Source organism: Montipora foliosa, chromosome 1 (assembly GCF_036669935.1).
Source record: "Montipora foliosa isolate CH-2021 chromosome 1, ASM3666993v2, whole genome shotgun sequence".
Taxonomy (NCBI): Eukaryota; Metazoa; Cnidaria; class Anthozoa; order Scleractinia; family Acroporidae; genus Montipora; species Montipora foliosa.
The window spans coordinates 60,420,394-60,435,393 of record NC_090869.1 but is presented as its reverse complement, the minus strand read 5'-3'; the positions used below and the strand labels follow the sequence as shown (position 1 = coordinate 60,435,393).

At 38.9% G+C, this 15,000-nt stretch overlaps 2 protein-coding genes across 2 annotated transcripts in view; both read left to right on the top strand.

Annotated features, from left to right (window-relative positions):
* Positions 1-71: 71 nt before the first annotated feature.
* Positions 72-4,689, top strand: LOC137979702 (melanocortin receptor 5-like). Its single transcript, XM_068827023.1, has one exon. It carries the CDS (start codon positions 739-741, stop codon positions 1,678-1,680), a length of 942 nt encoding a protein of 313 aa, XP_068683124.1. The 5' UTR covers positions 72-738; the 3' UTR covers positions 1,681-4,689.
* A 1,232-nt stretch (positions 4,690-5,921) lies between these two features.
* Positions 5,922-15,000, top strand: part of LOC138003392 (ras-GEF domain-containing family member 1B-like) — a 32,542-nt gene continuing 23,463 nt past the window's right edge. Inside the window, exons 1-5 of the mRNA XM_068849443.1 lie at positions 5,922-6,025; positions 9,795-9,930; positions 11,291-11,389; positions 13,065-13,099; positions 13,622-13,709. Of these exons, the coding sequence (XP_068705544.1) occupies positions 9,868-9,930; positions 11,291-11,389; positions 13,065-13,099; positions 13,622-13,709 (285 nt within the window). The 5' untranslated portion in view covers positions 5,922-6,025; positions 9,795-9,867. The remainder of the gene's footprint in view (positions 6,026-9,794; positions 9,931-11,290; positions 11,390-13,064; positions 13,100-13,621; positions 13,710-15,000) is intronic.

The following is a 15,000-nucleotide window of genomic DNA, read 5'->3' as shown; positions in this document are numbered from 1 at the left end:
AACACCAGAAAATGCCTTAATAACATTTATTTTCGTTAACTGGGGTATAATAATACAATTTACCACAAATTAGTCGTTGGGTTCCCCTGTTATTCAACCATAGGTAAAATGAGGATCATCAATTTAGCTTAGCTAAAAACGTATTCAATTGCAACCTGACTCCGGATTTGACCGACAACATATATCATTGCACTTGTAGGCATAAACATCTAACACTAAAAGCGTAGGTAGCCAAGGTAGGTGGGTAGGTAAGTAAGGAACGTCTTTATGTATCGAGGGTAACACAAAATAATGTAAATCTACTAGCAAACCAGTGGCTCTCTAAAGTAAGTAATACAATATAGGAAAACAGAGACATAACTGATAATTAGAATGATTAGGGTTGTTAAAGTTCCATGTAATATTCATACTGGAAAAAGGAAACAATCGGTTTCGCTGGCAGTCTGTCATTGGACAGAGATCTGTGTGTGTAGACAGCTGATTGACAAATCTTCCATATAAAAGTAAAGCAATCTCGATCGGTTATGTGTTTGCTATGTTAACAAGAACGTAAGCCCAAAGCGAGCTGTTTTATTATCTTATCGCTGCGGGATTCCTGCGACACCTGGCTTGTGTCTCACAAGCCAGGTGATTCTCTTATTTGAGAATTTTGAGAATCAACAATGCTCTTTGCTTGTGTTCAGTTTCCTATCTTCCTTGAGCAGTGCCGCCGCAGATAATCTTCATGAAAGCTCGAATATGGCAAACCTGACGACAAAACTGGACCCCGCATTCAGCTGTTTCGAATTGGACGTTAACATGGCCAGCTCTGCTTTCCTACATGTCACAAACATTCTAGCAGCTTTAGTCAACTCCGTTTTCTCCTTGACCGCCATACTGGGGAACTCTCTCACAATCTTGACGTACAAAATGACGCCCTCGCTTCATTGTCCTGCTTACACATTACTTTGCTCCTTGGCCATGGCTGACCTTACAGTGGGCTTAATAGCTCAACCTTCTTTTGTGGCGCACAAAATTGGGGAAATACAAGGTAATCTGAACATATATTGCGCTACAAGAGTAACTTCGGAAATCACGTTCCGGCTTTGCTATGGTATATCAGCATTGACACTGGCAGCCATAAGCGTTGAACGTTATCTCGAGCTGCGCTTCAGTCTCCGGCGCAAGGAAATCATTACGAACTTCCGGACACTGGTCACCGTTATTATTCTGTGGTTTGTAGTTATAACTACAGTGGGGCTGTGGTTCGTGATCGATTTGAGAATATTCAATGCAATAACAGCTACCTTCCTGTCATCTTGTTTACTCGTCACTTTGTCGGCATATTCTAGAATCTACTTGGAAGTCAGAAGGCACCGTCGAATGATAATTAGTCAAGAAAACGCCATATCGATGCGAAATATGTCAAAATACAGAAAGTCAACGATTACGATGATTTACATACTAGGTTTGTTTGTTATATCAAATGTTCCGTTAATGGGCCTTTTATTCGCACACAGAACACTAGGTTACACGGAGTCGGTGAAATTAGCCTACATTTATATTTATACCTGCGTGTGCATCTGTAGCTCTATTAATCCAGTGATATACTTTTGGAGAATATCTGAGATTCGCCAAGCTGTACTCAGAACACTCGATCAAAGCTTGTATGTGCTATCGAGATCAGCTATAAAACGGTAAAAACATCTTTTTCTCTCTCACCAAGTCGGCGGGCGAGAAGAGATCGATGAAAACGATGTGTGTAATAGTGCCTCGCTCAGAGAAATTGTTGCCTGGTCGATTCAGTATACAACAAACGTAAAAAGGAAAAATACTCGAGTGACGAAATTCACAATGCGAAGTTGGGTGGCCAAGAAAAAGAGCTGGGCCATCGAGTTCACATTATATCGGTTTGCCTTGAACCACTTGAAGCGCGCATGTCATACAAACCTTTAATTTGGAATCCCCTCCATCAGTGATCACGTCACAACAAGACAACTTTAATAAGGTTGGAAGACACCAGCTGCATCGCAGATATGTAAATACAGACTTAGCAATTGCCACCAGTGATCTACGAACCTCAGTTATCAAGCCATAAAACCATGAAGCTAAAACATCCATAGACATAACAGATGTTTCGACTTAAGAAACTTCCGTAGGTTTCTCCATGAAGCCTTACTATTTAGAAACGGAAAGACTAAGCCACATTGAAAGAGTAAAAACGAAGACAAGATAGAAGATTCGTGTGGCAAGATAGGCAATAAAATCGACAGAAAAAAAATGTACTTCAGCTACCTGTCAGCAGATCCCAGGCACTGAAGTTTCCATTGGAAACTCTGTCAGAAATTCAACGTCCCATGCAAAGACAAGTGGTATGATCATGATCCTGAAGGAGTTATAGAAAACGATCAAGTAAAGGTGTTATGGGACTTCCGAATTCAAACAGACCATCAAATTGAGCATAATAGACCTGATGTAGTTGTTCTTGATAAGATAGAAAGATCATGTTATGTGATAGATATCGCGTGCCCTTTTGATACAAGATTGCTGGAAAAAGAACAAGAGAAAATGGAAAAATACCAAGAATTAAAAAGAGAGATTGGGAAAATCTGGAGCTGCCGAAAAGTAATTGTCGTACCAATTGTCACTGGTGCACTAGGGACGTTCAGCAAAAATTTGAAAACATCGTTGAAGAAAATTGGACTAGATTGCACGGTATTACTACAAAAAGCCTCCTTGTTCGGAACGGCAAGAATCTTGAGAAGAACACTGGACACCTAAGGGCATAGGACGTGGCTTGATGCCTAGTTTACAAACCACGTTAACAACATATCGTGTGAATGAACGAAATAATAATAACAATAATAATAATAATAATAATAATAATAATAATAATAATAATAATAATAATATTTTTCTTACATTGCGCATAAGCTATACAATGATCGCATGTGCATGTCAATCACTGTCTACAGAAATCAAATCAGTTTAACTCAAATCAAACATTGGTTTTTGAGGAGAGGGGAAAACCGGAGTACCCGGAGAAAATCCTCTTGGGGCATAGAAGGGAACTAACAAACTCAAGCCACATATGATGCCGAATCTTGTATACGGAACCCAGGCCACACTGGTGGGACACAACTGATCTCACCGCTACACCACTGAGCCCTGAGCCCTAAGTTCTGGGTAGTTATAGCGGAGGGGTTGGCGCAGTGGTAGGATCTCTGCCTTCCAACCCTAAGGTCCCGGGTTCCATTCCCGGTTCTGCCGAGACTGGAATATTTGGCGACCTTCTTTCCCGCTAAAGTTCACTCAGCTTTCCATCCTTCCGAGGTCGGTAAAATGAGTACCAGCATGCATGGACTGCTTGGAAGCGGCTGCAATTTGCGCCTGTATATGCTTCCAGTCCGCTGGGGGTAAATTGATCATTGTAAAGCGCCTTTGAGACGTGTGATAAGGGCGCTATATAAATGCACCACTTTACTTTACTTTTTTAGTTGGCGATGTTCCTTCGACGAGGATAGGGAAAGGTCAACTCGAACCCAGGGTCTCCCTCTTTTACTTTCCCTCGGGAACTAGGCCGAGTACGGATAAATACCAGCGGTTATAACTTACGCTCGTATTTATGTTACAGTTCAGTTTTGTACACTTATTATTTAAAAAATTAATAGTTGATAAACTGCTCTTAATAAAAATAATAAAAAGAGTGCAGTTGTAAGCCTAAAGAAAAGACGATGCTGTTGGAATGATCATATTCACTTCCAGTGGGTACGTCCCATCTTGATCAATTCGGCACTTATCCAATACGATAATACATTTCCGGCCGATTTTTAAAGATTCGGCAGGTGCACATGCACAAATTAAAGTACGATTTTAAAGCGCCCCATATGGAAGTCGAATTGACTACATTATCATATACAGTGGAACCTCGATTTAACGAACCTCTATTTAACGAAGTCCTCGATATAACGAACGATACTCTATGTCCCGACCAAAGTTACAGTAAGAGGTATGGAATAGAACCTCGATATAACGAACCTCGATGTAACGAATTCTTCGATATAACGAACATAATCTGGAAACCCAAACGTAAAATCTACCTCTATATGTATATAACGAATTACAATGTCAACACGCGACAGATGATAAACGCTGAACAGATCAACAGTCATCTGGTCAAGAGACAGCAACCTTTCAGTCAACGGCTTATTATATGTCATAGACATAAACTAACTTCCGCTCTATCTTCTTTGTCTCTTATTAGTTCTCTTAACTTCTTCACTTTCGAAGGCTTCTTGTAATACATTGAATACGTAGCCGGAAATTCTATTCCAATGCCCTTGTTTCTCCATTTGCCAGTCACTTCAACTGAGATTTGTCCAACGTGTTTTAAAAACAAGTGAAATACACGTGACAGTGTCAATGGCACATGACCCACGATCTGCAACGTCCCTCCTTGATCTTGAATCCGTTTAACGGCAACAGCATTGGTGTCGTATGGGTTATCATCATTAACTATGATCTCGATATAACGAACAGTTTGTTCGTTTCCCCTCAAGTTCGTTACATCGAGGTTTTCGATAAAAGAACCCTCGATTTAACGAACAATTTTGGCCGGTCCCCAGCGAATTCGTTAAATCCAGGTTCCACTGTATATATACTTATTGCTTGATATCTAAGAATAAGAGTAAATTTTCGTGATCATTGATGACGAACGATCTCCACAAGTGGATGAATATGACTTGAAAAACGACAGGATCGAAATAGCACCTCAAACAAATACCATTTTCAGATCTGGAAGGCCAGCACGAACTCATTTTCGACTGGCCGCGTTTGTAAGGTGCATTGGCATTTGGTAGATGTCGTTAATGAGCTAGTTGCATTAATTTTAGCAGTTCCTTGTAAGAAATTGAGATATTGTTAATGTATGATAAAGAAAAAGTAGAAAATAAGGATTTTGCATTTAATTGATGTATTTTTTCCATAAAATAGGTTAGTTAGCCAGGGATGCTTTCAGGACTCCGGTTAATTAATAACAATTATTCCATGAGCGCGCCTTAGATTTGAGATGGTAAATAGCCAACGCCGATTTGGCGCCGATTTGGCTATAACCAGATTTATATCCAACAGCCGCGAATGGACTTATTGTTTTATTAAATTCCTTAAACTCCAAAAATTTGGAAGTACGAAATACTAGCGAAAAAAGCGAGAAAAAACGGACAAAATCGAGAAAACTTGATGAAGATGCGATGTTGTGTAATACCTTGTGGTCGAACAGACGCAGGCTCTTTAAAAAAAAAAAACATTTCTTGCCTTTTCGCGTACTTCCAAACATCAGAATTGATCCAAACTTTCCACAAAAAATTTTTTTTTTCTTTTTTGGCTTTATTCAAAGGGAAATTTCGCTTTCCGGCGACGCAACGCTTAACGCTTAACGCAATCATTTACCATATAAAGTCAAACAAAGGTGTATGAGCTGATAATCGAGATTGAGTGAACCAATCAGAGCACGCGAAATGCACTATCGGAGGTTGAGAATTTAATAATTATTCACAATTAGATTATGAGCTCTCGATTAATTTCTATGAGTTGATAGTTCAATGAGGCCGAAGGCCGACAAATGACATTTGCAAATGTGATCATGAAAGATCATTTGCAAATGTGATCATGAAAGACCTGAAAAGGGGAAAAATTGTCAAAAAATTATTTAAGAGCTGCATTTCGCTGCGATCGGGAATACTAGAGAAATTTCGTTTGTTCACATCGGGAAACGAACCTAAGTCCTTCGTTGAGCTGCTTATTCTACGGGAGATTCGTGGAAGCTTACATACAATTGTAATTAACTAATGTAAAAATGGACATACTCAGTGACATCTTCGGAAAAAACCCAAATTTCAAACTTCTTTGTCCTTAGTCTCCCCACAGCCGTTCTTAGTGTCGTCACGCAACGGGAGGAGCGTTGCGTGACGATGCTGCGGGGGAGACTACTTCGTCCTATGACGACTTTATTATGCGAAACGCGGAAAAAAAATGATGCTTCCAAAAGGTGAGAGAATTATTCTAGGAGAATGTACAGTACCTTAGAACTGGGTTGGGCACCCTTTGTCTGGATTCAGCTGATATTTGAAAATGTTATGCTTGGATGATGTACATCTTGCAGATAAGTAAATAATTCTTAGCTGAGATTATTCTATCAGAATGCACGTTAATAACGTACGCGCTGGAAATTCCATTTATCAAAGGGTTGTTTTAAAACCGTCTTGATTTTAAGATTTAGTCTATGTATAAATTATTGTATACTTAAAAAGATAAGATAGCCAGCCATTATATCTCCAGTCAGTTTGACTGCCCAGGGCAATGTAAATTATCGATAGACGTCGACCTGTTTTGCATGTTTACAAAAAACTCCGCGCAATATCACATTCTAAAATAATCTTGTCTTTGCGTATTTAATTTTCCTCGGTTCTTTCAAACTTTCTACGGTTCATTAATTAGATCGCATTTATCCAGCTTTGCAGCTCGCAGTTGTATTTTCTTCGTTTAGTTTGACATGTAAAGATATGGTTGCATTGACATCCGCTTTGAAATTAAGCTTAAGTTGTTTGTCTTTCTTGACAACAGCCTTGGTGATATAGACATCTTTGAAGAAGCTTAACCATTGTGTTTGAAAATTCTTTTTTTCTGTTTGCCAGACAGTGCTTACCTACTGCGAGATTTGTTTTGCTTCTTTTTAAACGTAACTTTTTTTGTAGCTAAAGTCGAAACCGCAATACCTTCGTGAAAACGATAACAACCTCAGGTGCTAAACATACACTTAATTTAAATCATGTTAGAATAAATTAAATTTTTATTTTTAGCACAATAGTATACCGGTACCCGCACTCACTATTTTTTTCCCTTTTTTTCCTTTTTCCGCTTATTTTGTCAAAATTCCCTTGGTTGATCTGTAATGTTTTTGAGAAAATATTATGCACTAGTCAGTGGAAAGCCCCGCACCCCCATACCCAGGGAATAGCGGGGCATTAGACCAGGCCTGCCTTCTAAATGAAGCAAATTCCCCGCTATGCGGGGCAATTTCGTACATCAAAACCAAACTTTTCTCCCCCGCACCTGGGACGATAGAATACTTCCAAAACTATGAAGCACAATGTTGACCAAAATTAATATACTTTAAGAATTTTTACCTCAAATTAAACTTTGAAAAACATGAAAATCAACAATGTAGTCCATTTCTCATGAAGCCCAAATAATTGATCTACCTTGAGTTACAGATTTGGCGTTCCACACTTTACAATCTCTCCAAAAACAGTAATATTAATCAGTGGGTTTAGCACAGCCCTGAAAGTGGGAATAAAAAAAATTATACCAGATTCTGACTACACCAACACGAGACATTGAAAGTGAAAGTTTATCGAGAAATTGCGTCCGTCAGTGATCAGATGTACAATGTATCCTGACACAGACCTAAATTAGAACTTACATCTGTTGTTTCTAGGAAATAGAAACAGTGCTACGCCAGATACGAAAAACCACTAAAAAACCACCCTTTAGATGTGGCCAAAAAATATGTGGAAACGTATTCTTCCTCTAATGCAGCAGCACAAGACCCCGAGGAAATTTAAAGGGTACGACTGATCAATATACAAAAAATACATTACAAGATAAACTCTCTCACACAAAAATTACAAAAGGAAAAGAAAATCGAGCGAACGCGATGACTGACGGACCTAGAATGACCTAAATCTCCCACGCAAAGCCTACATATTCCTAGCACATCCCATAACAACCTGCAAACCTCTCAATCGTACCGTCAGAATAATAATTCCGACTAATTTATTCAAACGTCAGAAATTACTCTTTCCTTGGTGTCAAAACCATAAGATAACAAGGACATAAGTCCAAACATTCATTTGACAAGCACAATCGAGCAAAAATTTCTGTTTGACAAATGAATTGTAAAGATAAGCTTCTTTTGTTATTTCCCCTCTATGCATAAGCATACCCAATCTAAAGTACACTCAACCGACTGCAACGGCTCACTATCACAACAATTCTCAAAGAGCTATACAAATTTCACTAAGGAAATGGCTAATATTACCAAAATTTTATGGCCTCATAATCCAGCTACATTTTGCAAATAACCAAGAAATTACCAAGGTAAGAGAGTAAATCCCCTATATGGAACGTTTTCACTCACGTGACCAGCAGCTATATTGGATTACTGAAACAAAGAAAGTATTTGCATACAAATAGAACTTAAATCTCAGACGATTAGCTTGATACACCATCATGGCCACCATTCCTTTGTTTTGGAACACCAACATGGCCGCTCTCGCGTTCTTGCCGTTTTTCCTTAAACTGCTTTTTGCCGCCTTAGCGGCGAGCGTCTAGCTGCACTTTGGACCATCTAGTTGCGCTGTGTTTCGGCGAATGTTCGTGACGTGTTTCTACTCATTCCTCTGCCGTTCATTCAGTTGTTATTGTTTGTGCAGGGCAAATGTACGTGTCTCTTATTTAAACTCCTATTAAATTTTCGAAATGTATTAAAACATAGCGAGAGCCGAAGCTACTTTGCTTGTAATTAAAAATATCAAAGAAGAAATCCTCATATGCAGCGTTGAAGGTTTTCCTTCGATTTGAAACTAAAAGAAATGAAACATAAACAAATCCTCCTCGAAAACATCCGCGTAACGCACGAGTAACATCCGCGGAAGAAATGGGGACCATGTCTAAAAACAACTTAAGAGGGATCACCTTTGGTAGAAAGCCTATAGGGGGTATTCTCTCTCTTACCTTGATAATCTCTTGAAATAACCCTTCATCGGTAACAAATTTTGAAACTTCTCTGAAAACCATAGCAAAGAAAAATAAAAAATCTAGTGAACTACTGTAGACCTTTGAAAGAGTCCTTGGTAGGAACTTGCATGTTCCACCATTACGCAGACCGTGGTAATGTAGAAACTCAAAAAGACGAAACCCATCGGAGGTAACCTTTTCAAGGTTTATCTCACAAAATCATAAAGTAGCGTCAAGGTCACCCTCTACGCGTACGTTCGCGTTGCATTCCGATGGAAATACGGAAACAAAAGGTCAACGCTATAAATAAATCGCTAATCAAGCATTACTATAATCTTTGTCTAATTCCACTACAAGAAATGATAATATTTGTACAGATTGAACCCAGAATTTAACTGACTCAGCTGCCATTTTGAGACCGTATGCTCTCCCAGTGATCTTTCAGTGCCTATTCAAGTTGGCGTCAAAATGCAAATCCCCGTCTAAGCCCGGCTCAAGGTCCCTGCTCGCCGATACTTGTGCCAAATGCTGTCGAAAACCCCGCATACTGTGGCAAAAGTGACAGTCCAAAACCGCTGAAATCCCCCGCTAATGCCCTGCATTCCCCGGGTATGGGGGTGCGGGGCTTTCCACTGACTAGTGCATTAATTTATCATGGGCTGAAGAAATTTAAAGGCTTCCATCTTCCAAAACAATGCCTCAGTCAAGCTCACAAGGAAATGAAGTGTAGAGCGAGTTCAAGTGTTCAGGGAGGATGTTCCAAGAAGGCAGCGGTGAATTTGCACATTCATGCAGTAATGTGACTATTAAAAGCAGAAACACTAGTTTTGTTCTTGAGCAGTAATTTATGTTTTAGTGGCATCAAAATTAATTATTAAGAAAATGTTGTCAAAGTTATTTCTTCTGACCACCAGTTGTGGACTGGTAGATTCTTGTCAGCCAATAGTGACTTGCTAGCTGTCTTACCTGAGGTGGTGAAAGACAGTTTACTAAAAAAAAAAAATTCTCCATATCTTCAGCATGCTGTTTAAGCAGGCAGCACCATTTGCTGTGATGGACATGATGATGTCATAACATTCTGCTGAGTCTTATATGGCAACAGCGTGTTTGTCTATGGAGAATCTTGGCCAGGGACTATTTGGAGTCCAGTTAGAGGTATATTTTTACATGATAAGTATAGGAAAGCATATGAACGCGAGTGCATTTCATGATTTTTGCACGTTTGATGTTTTGAAAGTTCTCAAAATTGCATGAGCCGTAGGCGAGTGCAATGTAAGAACTTTCAAAACATCACGAGTGACCATAAATCACGAAATGCACGAGCAGGTTCATACGATTTTTTATTTAATTATATTCTCAACAAAATTACTCAAACGCGCTACTTTGTTCGTGCTCGTATTCTTCCAGTTTTGGGTTTAGTTTTCTTTCAGTCGCCCTTGTTTGCCATGCAGACATTCAACCAGGTCTGTGTAGCTTTCAACATGTTTTTGTTTTTCGCATTTTCTTTAAGTTGCTCAAAGATGTTTTGGTTTGACAAAGCAAACCGACTGTCAGCCATTTTTTTTCACTTTGGTGTTCAAATTTGGCGCTTCCCCGGTGTTTCCATAGCAACTTCCATATTGCACTCTATAACCTGGATTGCACTCTATAACCTATTTATGCATTCGCCATTGGCCAATCAGAACAAGATATTTTGTTGAGTATATGTAATAACTGTACATCATTTGCTAATTTACTCGAACTTAATGTTTGTTGATAGATAACTGTAAATGTTCTTCCATCTAACAATGCAGAAGATTAGCTAGCTTTTTTAAGACAACAGGGTAGCCTGATGCACATATAATGCTTTTTGCCAGCTGATGCAGCAGGCTCACACTCTAAATGCCATTGCCACAGCACTTGAGGAAACCTCTGACCAGGGGGTGGAGAAGATTTAATGTGTGTCTGAGAAAGTTTCCCTGACCACTTGCCCACTTGTCCCAGCCTTTAACCCTAAATTCCCTTCTACGAGTGAATTTAATTTAATAGATTTTAAATACTGTGCGTAACACCATATGATTTTACTTGTCAATTATCAATAGGGGGCCCAATTCAGGTCAGGTGAGGCACAGACATATTAAGTGGCTCTTGCATTGCCTTATGGGCAAGTTGGGATAATGTTATTATAGCTTTTTGGTGGTCTATTGTCTACCAATAATGTAATAGACTTATATAGTGTATTTTAATGACTATTAGCTTCCTCACCTGGCAAGTTTTCTATACCTGAGTGGTATACATGTATCATCCAAACTATTAACCCATTGACCCCTTCGAGTGAAACTCAATAGATTTTACTCTGTCATCAACGGGGGCACTTTTCCAGAGAGCAGTCAATGGGACAATCAGAAGATCACTTGGATTTTTTCATGTACAGTATGCCTATGTCATTGCATTAAACTCTTGCTCCCATTTGCAAACAGCTTAGATGAGAAGACAAAAATATAGTTTTTATAATAAGTTCTTTCTCTCTTTCAAGGTGACAGAAAAATTGCTCGAGGCAGAAAAGAAGAAATTGAGCCAGCTAGAGTTGCAGCTTGATGAGGAGATAAGATGTGGTAAAAGTAGTGTTGAAAAGGTAAGATTGTTTTATTATTTTACAAATAACATCTACTGTACATGTAGTAGCTTCCACTCACAAATTGTATGCCTTATCTCAGTCCCAGTTCATATCCTTTTGCCGTCAGTTGGGCAGGCTTCACTCCTCCGGGTCTCCCCAGTTGCCCAGCGGATGAATAAATGCTTTCCTTGTTTGCCACATTTGTGGCCACACCCCTTCAGCATTCTTCAATCAAAGTGACTATCTCCCTGGTGTTTATAGAGCCCTGCACATTGAACAGGGTTGCAGAACTGTCTTTGCTTGCAACATGTCATCCTTCAGCATCAAACGCAACCAAGGCTCCTCCTCTTCCAAAGGCTTACCAATTACAGATGATCTCGTGCTAGTCATTTGGAAGTCATTTGCTCAGAAAAGCACTGATCCACAAATCGCTAGAACGCAAAGTTATACATGAAAACCCCTGCAAATTCTAGGGGCACCCCACAGACATGTGAGAATGGGTAAGACTGCTGGTAGCATTGGCTTGGGGTTGGCATTGCCCAAATTGCTCTTAGCCAACCTATCAAAGTAATTTGCGTCGCTGTTTTCAAAGCACTAAAATCTCAATGCAAATTAATTTGTGACGTCCCCGTTAAACAAAGTGGAAAAGTGTGTTGAGGTGATACAGCTGTAGGCACAATATACAGCTATTAGTACAATCGCAAGTTTGCTCCATTTTGACATTTTATAGATCCTAGCAGTTTAAGTGGCGGCCGGACATTAGGGAGTTTAACAAAACTATGATATCTACATGCAGTGACAAAATGTTACCTGAAAATATGTTTGAGCTATATTTTAAGTATTTCACAACTTTTCCATCTCGTTGATGTTGTACACTGTACATTATAGATCGAATACATTGACTTGGTGTCCAAAAAAGTATTCTTTTGTTTATGTGCTAATTAGACTCACTATAGCCTTGTTTACATGGATAAAAAAAAGAAATGTTGCTTGAGAGCCAGGCTTGTGAGTCTAATTGGTACATAAACAAAAGAATACATTTTTGGCCACCATAAATTCATTCAGTCGAATTGGGTGAGGTATCCTGTAGATGGGTTTGTATGGACGAATTTGAAGTAAAAAGAGAGTCAGAATGAAAGATTCAAAGCAGTATCATGCCTACATTTGTCGTCAGTTAAAACCTAGAATTGTTCATTTCAAGTTGTTGTTTTGACAAGTATGGCTTTATGGCGTTGCTATGGCCATAGCTGTGGTCATTTCTTAAACTCCCTATTGTCACATAAACCAGCTAGCTTATATCTTTAGCTCCCACGAGTCTCAAAAAGTTGCCCAAATCACAATCGATAAATAAATCTCTTCAAGGTTAATAGATTAATTTTGAGATTCATTGAAATATACTTCAAAACTTCTTCTTTGCAGTCGGTGGTGTAAAAAGGGGACTATCTATAATAATAGGTACATGACATTTTGATGTGATGACATTAGTTTCCATTTTCCACAGCAAGACTAATTTAAAAATACTCATGATGGTATTACAGTAACTGTAAATAGAACAGTGAGCTCAGATTATTTTAACACTAAGTAATAACTTTAAAAAGTTAATTTTACTGTTTTACACAATCTTGTAATCTAAAACAAAAATTGACTAGATTAAACTGTCTTGCATTTTTCTGCTTATTTCTCACGGTGACAGGCAAAAGAATTAACACGGCAAAAATCCAACTATACGTAAGTATATATTAAATAATATTATTATTCTTTTCTTAGTATTCTGGAAATTATGTGAATATGCAGAATATTTGATTGACCTACTGTAGCTGTTCTTTTGGGGCTTCAAAATTGTCCCTTTTGCAGGAAAGATATTTACAAAAGTGAGCAAAAAAACATTGGGATAAGTTTTTCGTATAAGTTTACCATTTCTGCAAAAAGAGTTGTACTATTATATAATTATGTCTCAAATAATTTTCATTCTCTTCGCTTTTCTTACCTCTAGTTTGCAGTTTTATTTTCATATTCTTACCATTTTACTGTTAGTGACAATTGTATGATAATTGTGCTAAATTTTGAACTTTTCTTTTTTATTCAATCATTTCTGGCTAAAAAATTATGAACTGTTCTGTTTTCAGAATACATACATGTCTTTTTTTAAACCCTTGATCCATTGCCGGTAATTTGGAAAAAGAAAATAGCCCAGATGTTGATTGCATGTGTTCCATTTGATTAATGACTTTATTTATAAAATGTTTGCAGACGGCTTTCATCACAGCATCACCAACTTGCCAAAGAGTATGAAGAAGCTGCCAGAGGACTGCTGAGAAAATCCACAAAACAAAGAAAGGTGATGCCTACTCTCAGTTTTTCACATAATATTACACCATGTTTAGTGTCCTAAAAGCAAAGAAATGGCAGCCATGTTGGTGTCTTGACCCAATCCTCTTTGAATTGAACTCTTTTATTATGCAAATGTTTTCTTTTGTTTTCGTTGAAAAACATGGCTGCTCCCAACGTCAGTGGCTTCATAGCTCAGTTGGTTAGAGCATCACACGGGTATCGCGAGGTCACGGGTTCAAACCCTGTTGAAGTCCTGACTTTTTCAGGCTTCTCTATGAAATTGCAAAAATTGTCTTCGCAACTGCAAGGATCATAGGTTAATTGGGTTATTTTAGTATAAAATTAAAGTTAATGTTTAGGAGCGATAACCTTTGAGCCCTTCGGCCTCCGTGCCGCGCCACTATCACATGGTGGCCTCTTTTGTACCATGCGTCCTGTAATCCAAAGGCATTTCATTTCTGCCTTCGTTGCGTGCAGCAATCCCGATTTTCAGAGGTTATCCCTCCCCCCCTCCCGTCTACGGCATTAGTCTTACTCTGGTCTTCACATCTATCAAAAAACAAAAACAAAAACAAAAAAAAAAAAACCTTGCTGTACTTTCTTACCAAGGTTAATCTGTAAGGTGTAATAAATTAGGGGCGGGGAATTGCTGCCTGCGGCACCCCTTCAGCCCTGTGCTCAAGCCCCGTCAGGGAGGGGGCATGTTGTTCTACTGCTGGACTGGGTTAACTTGGCCCCAGGACATTATGCCAGCCACCATGCCTGCCTTGCAGCACAGGCATGAGGCACCCCCTCCGTGTGGCGACATGTGCCGAGGCCCCTCATCCGGTCCCTCCGGTCGGTGGTTTCATCCGAGCCTTGCCGGCATATTCCCTGCCCAACTTGGCCCACAAATTGTGTTGAATGTTGTTTTTTCGTGAGTTATAACATTAATGATAATTATTATTCTTTTTAGAGGTTGTTAGGTAAAATGATTGAATAGCAATGATCAGTTGTGAGTTAATTGTGCCAATTAAATACCAGCATTTTGTTTTTCATTAACACATTAACTCCCGGGGGTTCCCTATTGATGAGTAAAATCATCTGGCGTTAGACAGACCGGTTTGGGTGTCAAAGGGTTTTACATATAGTATGCTGTAGTTATAGTTACATGAATTAATATGAAACACTCAACTTCACATGATTTTATAACATTATTACTGGCTAGTGTGAGATTGAATTCAAGTACATGTAGGAGTTTCCAATTTGATATCAGTAGCAACTAGAGAATTTGAACTCTTTTGATCCACCAGGGGTTT

Coding starts and splice junctions, on each gene's coding strand:
- LOC137979702 (XM_068827023.1), top strand. CDS start 739: ATGGCAAACCTGACGACAAAACTGGACCCCGCATTCAGCTGTTTCGAA.